The sequence below is a fragment of the Metschnikowia bicuspidata genome (genome assembly GCF_001664035.1).
Source record: "Metschnikowia bicuspidata var. bicuspidata NRRL YB-4993 chromosome Unknown METBIscaffold_2, whole genome shotgun sequence".
In the NCBI taxonomy this organism is placed as follows: domain Eukaryota; kingdom Fungi; phylum Ascomycota; class Pichiomycetes; order Serinales; family Metschnikowiaceae; genus Metschnikowia; species Metschnikowia bicuspidata.
Window position 1 is genome coordinate 1,154,983 of NW_017387732.1, and position 6,000 is coordinate 1,160,982.

Consider the following 6,000-nt stretch of genomic DNA (forward strand, 5'->3'; position numbering starts at 1 on the left):
TCCTTGCCACTTAATCTTTGCTTTGCGTGACGACGATGGAATGTCCGACTCGTTCAAGAAGGCCCGCCACGTGACTCTCGCGAAATTAATAAGAACAGTGTTTCGAAAACGAAAGGCGTTTTCTTGCTTAAGTTTTTGCACTAGCTACTCATAAAACATTGGTCTTGGGGAATGAATTCAGACAAGACCATTTTTGGACTTTATTTCCTGTGAGGAGAAGTTCTATTCGATATGGTCTTGGCATACACAAGCTACAGTTCAGCGAAGTCTTCAGAATGCAAATCCGACAACGAACAAAAAAAGTTGATTTTTAGTACCACTAAAATTACACTCTGGATTATCTCAACATTTCTGTGTATGGCTCCACATAATGGTTTGCAAACACTGGTCAGTTCTTTCAGTTCTTAATAGGATCGTGTGAATGAAATTATTTACGCACAGTATTGAATGGTTTGTTTCTGGTATGATCATTTCATCATCTCCTTGCGGTTTGATTGAATAAGTATATAACGGAATCATGCCATGATAGAAAACTCGAAAGCGAATAAATAGCATGTCAGACGCGTGCGCACATTTTGCAACCGCAACTGCTTTTTGCAGTCAATAGCTAGGTTTAGTCTTGTCTGTAAATTCTTTTCGAGTGTATATAGGATGAATAGCCAGCGTGAATTATCCAGTGTTTGAAATCAAGATGGCAGATAAGCTTAGAAACTTATCTGAAATACTTAAAGCGTGCTTCATATCTTGAATCAGTGACTTGGCTCGGCTTTTCAGGCATGAATTACTTGGGTAAAGCATTCGCAGCACTTCGGTTTACATATCGGAGACTCGTATCATAACATCTTTTTGCTCTTTTTGAATTATCAATGACTGCCAGAAAGTGAACCCAGCTTCGCCTTACTGTCATTGAACATTGCATGTATAAGTTAGGTTGTAAGCGATTTTTAAGATGCCCCTCCAAATTAAGCGACACTCCTATTTTTGATGTACTGGATTGACGATACGGCTTTTTGTGTCCCTTGCGTCCGGTCATGAAAGCAACATAAAACAAAACATGAATTCACCTAGTAAATTTCCTCTAGCCATCAAATAATTCCGATAAACTGATAGGTTTACACAGTTGAACTTCGTCATTGGTGCGTAGTGTGTGCCTTTAATTGAAATTGAAAGTCTAAAACTGAGTAAAAAACATTGATTTTTGCATTCAGAGCTAGCCACCTTAGAATAAAATCAACCTACTGTGGAATCAAGGGTCTGCTATAATGACACTTTACCAATATTTTGCTCAGTTGTAGCCCCGGTGCCGTGTATAAAAATGTTTCTTAGAGTCTTTAGAAGTTTGAAGTTGTCTTAATCAGCTCCGTTTCCGCAGCAATTCTTACCAACTTTTTGCTGTGAAAGCTCGTCAAAAACTCTCGCATGTCCAAACGCTTATGCAAGACTTGTTCGCATGCCGTGTAAGGCATTTTTACATATATGTAAGGTTTCCCTGAATATTTCAATTTGAAATCACAATAAGTTTTTTTCTTGAACTGTATCTATTTCTCTCCCAATGTTCTATCTCTCAGCACTAGTACTTTTTCTGAACTCTACAATTGGGTTGTGTAATGCTGAATCCTTAAAGCCACAAGCGCCTAAACCAAAATCATTAGGGTTCGAATTCAACGTCGTAAGACACTCTAAAGACTTGCGCTCTTGAGAATTCGGGGACCAACATGAAGACATTAAACGCAGGAGAGATACTTTTTCTGTGCCAATTGACAATAAGCGAGATGTTTATTACATGATGTACTTGTATTTGGGATCAAACAAGCAGAAAAACTATGTTGTGCTTGACACTGGCTCGTCTGATCTTTGGGTGTCTTCATCGTAATATAATCCTGAAACTTCAGAAACTTCGACTGACACAGACACTCCGTTTGAAACAAAGTATATTCAAAGTGATCAGTATCTGGGAAGCTATCTCCAAGATTCTTTGCTGTTTGGCTCGACCGAGCATTTACTTGGAAGTTTTCAGTTCGGTTATGTCGAAACAAATGACCCAGGAATTTTGGGACTAGGGAACAGAGGTCAAGAAGCTACTGCAAGAAAGTACAATAATCTTCCATGGGCATTGCAAGCTGCAGGAATCATTCCCAAAGCATCATACTCGATACATTTGAATCCAAACAGAGAAACCGGTGTGATGATTTTTGGGGACATCGACACTACAAAGTACACTGGTACTTTAACGGAATACCCTATTCATAGAGCAGAACACGATTTGGCAATAAACTTGAGAAGCGTCAGTGCAGGAGGAAACGAAGTTATGATAGATTCCCCATTTGTACTTGATTCGGGATCATGAATGGGATTTGTGGGCCAGGAATTAATGAGCGCACTCGATCTTATTTTCGACCCAACTGTGGTAGAAGCAGATGGCATTTCTTTTAGACAGGTGAGTTGTACACAACCTGCGGACGAGTATGTGGTGTTCAATTTTGGTGCCAACACAATATCCATATCTCACGCAGATTTGATTTTGGTTAATGACGATGGGAGTTGCATTTTGGGACTTGCTTACTTTAACTCTAACCAGATTTTAAATGACGTGTTTATGAGACACGCGTATATATACTTTGACCTCACGGAACAGAAGATCTCGCTTGCTCAAGCAATAAAATCATATTATTAGAGTATTTTCACTTACTGATTATCAAGCTATTCTTGAGTAAGATTTTTTAGAATCCTCGTGACTGTGTTTGAAACGTTGTGCCGTTGCAAACTCAAAAAAAAGAAAGATTTTTTGAAACAATCTTGTAAGCTTGGTCCCCAGATTATTGAAATTCGAAAATTTATGTCATCACAAGGACAAAACATTCGACGATTTCAAAATATGTTGAAAATAACTTGCATTTTTGCAGTTTGATATTCCAAGGAAAGGCCATGGTAGGGTGATGTTTGGCAACATTGTCAATACGCGGCACATAATTGATAGTTTACTCGATTTTCCCTCGACTCTCTTCCTTTTTCGCTCTTCATCGATCTGGTTTTGTAGTTTAGTTTTAATAATGAAGCGTCAGTGCTATAAGGTTTTTGCGCAAAGTGTAATATTCGATTCAACAAGTTGTATCACATGAGATACATCCAGGAACTTCTCTTGGTCATGAGTAGAATAAATCGATCAATCTAAGAACGAGTGCAAATGTTTGAGTGCAGAGACTAGTCTACAGAAGTAAGTATTCTTGATGTAACAAGGCCAGAGACTCCAATGCCGTGTGAAGAATGACTAATTTGTCGAATTTGTGGCTTAATTCACCTAAATGCTGATCATTTTTCAGTTTAATTTGATGAAATGGAGTCTAAATTCTCTCTGGAGAGGCATACCTCACCACAAAGTCAAATGACTGTAGAGCATTCGCTTCCAAATCTAATGACCAGTAGTTATAAAAGGGCAATATATTGTTTTTCTTTAAAGCAGGATAAAAAGTCTTGTGACAAATTTGATAATCCATTTAATAAAGTTCCACGGATCATTGTGTCTCAATCTAACTCACTCGCCGTTGCCGTGCTGTATAAACGTGAACTTTAACAACTATGTGAGAGCTCCAAATTATTTTACAATATCGCCAAATAATGATTGCGATTTACTGGGGTAAAAATCATTGTTTTGCGTTCAGCTAACAGGCTGCTTTAAATGCTGCCCTACTTGCACAAAAAAAGTCGTCCCGAGGGTAAACACTAGCGAGTCTTTACACAATAGCCCCCGTCATTCAAAGTTTCAAGAGTCTCAATGGCAGTGATTTTGGCTGAACTGAAGAGTTACAGCCTGAAAGACACAAATTAATGATATGATGAATCATATGGAAAATTTTAATTCATACAAATTGACTATTAAAGGCCTATATAGAATTACGTTTTGCTAATTTTATCTCGACAAGCCTCTAGAATTTGTCTCGTTGTTAAATGCCAACAGGTCAGAATTATTAGTGTTTGTCAGACTAAGTATAAATCTACATTTAGCTTTGTCTATTGACCCTATCCCAGTAATAAGTCCTGGTAAAGAATTAACCATGATGTAAGCTCCATATTTGTAGGATTTTCGTGTGAGATTTCTGCCAAACCAGGCAATTCAAGGCTCAAGTATGCATATTCAGTATGTTCCAAATCAATAGCCTGCTGGAATTCAGGGTTTAAAATTGAGCCATTATCTGATTTCCCGTCATGGTTTTGAGTCGTCCAATGGCCAGTATCTGTTTTTACAATTTTTTCCTTCAACTGAAGCACGGGAGAGTAGACCCAACTAAAGCCATCATCGATCTCAGAATCAAGTGAGGTCCAGAAAAGCCTCGAAGAAATTAAAGTGGCGGATTCGGTAAAGCTCAATTGATCCCAATCAAATGTACCAGTTGAAGACAGAAGGTCATTTTTTTCCGCAGCGCTGAGACAGTCGAAGCCACGATCTTTAAGTTCCAACACATTTTCACGAGCTATGACACTTTCAGTGGTTTCGTGATCAGACTCTGTCAACCTGATAATAGAATCGAGTCTCGACTGCACAAGGTCGGTGGTTCCATCCTGGCAGCTCGTGGACATCATTTCTCTGTTTTCACACCTCAGAAAGATTGGAATGTCCAGAGTTATCTTCATAATGGTCCCTGTGTCAATCTTTAAGAGGTCACTTTGTGTATGTGCAACTTCCTCAGAACAAGGAGAGATACTCTCTCTCAACAGTGCATGCAAGTCCCAATCATCTAAGTCGGATTCCGGAAGATCGAGATCTAAGTATATCAATTGTGGAGTCTCTGCGCCTTGAAGAGTATTCTTAGACGCTTCCCATGAAATTGGAAAAATTCCTAAGAAAAAGGCCAGACGTTTCTGTTCTTCTGGTTCAAGACTTGAAAAGTTTTGGAGAACTTCTAGTTTTGAGGCTGGCACAAAACATTTAGTGTCATGCGCAATCAAATCATTAAACATCTCATTGATTAGGTTTTTCTCATGGACTGTGGCACTGTCCTGTTTTTTCTGCGTTGTTTCGTGCCAATTGATAGATACTGCATCTTCTGCATTTCCGAGCCAGTCAAGACCAGAAGATTCGTCAGAGAGCAAAGTGAAACTAGTGATATCCCCACTTTGTGCATGGCTCATATAACGAGCCTCATCATTGGTAGTATGACAGTGATCTTGGCTTGTTGGCGATGAGATGCCGGGGAGACGACATGGGAGCTTTTCAACGAGAGACAATAAGTGCTTGCGTTCCTCGCTGTTTTCTATCGAGTCACTAGAGAACACTTTTAAGATCCCCTTAGCCTTTTGAGCCATCAACTTCAAAAAGGGGGATTCTTGAGCATTTTTCCTGTAAATGATAGAAGAACGGCCAGTAGCGCTAAGTGCATTCCTGTCTTCATGAGTAAACATGGAGTCTGTTCTAACAGAGTCATCACTAAACATTCCAGCGGTATAAAGATCACCCAAATTACATGGAAACAGAATATCTTTGGTACTTACACCACCCTGGATGCTGGACTTGGAGAAAAGGCGGTATGGCATGCTACCACGATACAGCCATCCGTTGCTGCCAGCAAATAAGGGGGCTCCATACTTCCGGATACTGACGTTCAACTTAGGCAATGTGGTTTTTTGGGCGTAAACTGAATTTTGCCACTTATTATGGGCCCTGGCCTCACCACCACAGGATGCACTTGCCCAACGAGTACCCAAATTCCTGAGGAAATGGGCTGGGCTGCTTGCAGAGGGAGCTCTGGAACTCAGGCTCCTGAGGTGTTTTGAGAGCCACAAAGACATTGTAGAGCTGTTTCAAAAATTATTGTATGCTCTCGAGCTTGAATAACAAAATTGGACTAAGAAGCTAATTTAAATAGCTGAAGATTTGCACGAATTGATAGGGCCGTTGACAAAAGTATAAACGGCCAAACAGGTGATAGTCGGTGTGGTGCAAGAGATTTGTGGGTTGGATCAGAAATGTGGGGAGCAAACAGTGGGCTGTATTGGATTGTTCAA

The 6,000-nt window shown here is 39.8% G+C and overlaps 1 protein-coding gene across 1 annotated transcript; it reads right to left on the bottom strand.

Annotated features, from left to right (window-relative positions):
* Window positions 1-3,934: 3,934 nt before the first annotated feature.
* METBIDRAFT_82156 (uncharacterized protein) lies at window positions 3,935-5,784 on the bottom strand (the record flags this gene model as incomplete). Its single annotated transcript, XM_018859218.1, has 1 exon — window positions 3,935-5,784. One exon carries the CDS (start codon window positions 5,782-5,784, stop codon window positions 4,018-4,020), a length of 1,767 nt encoding a protein of 588 aa, XP_018712648.1. The 3' UTR covers window positions 3,935-4,017.
* Between the last annotated feature and the right edge of the window lie 216 nt (window positions 5,785-6,000).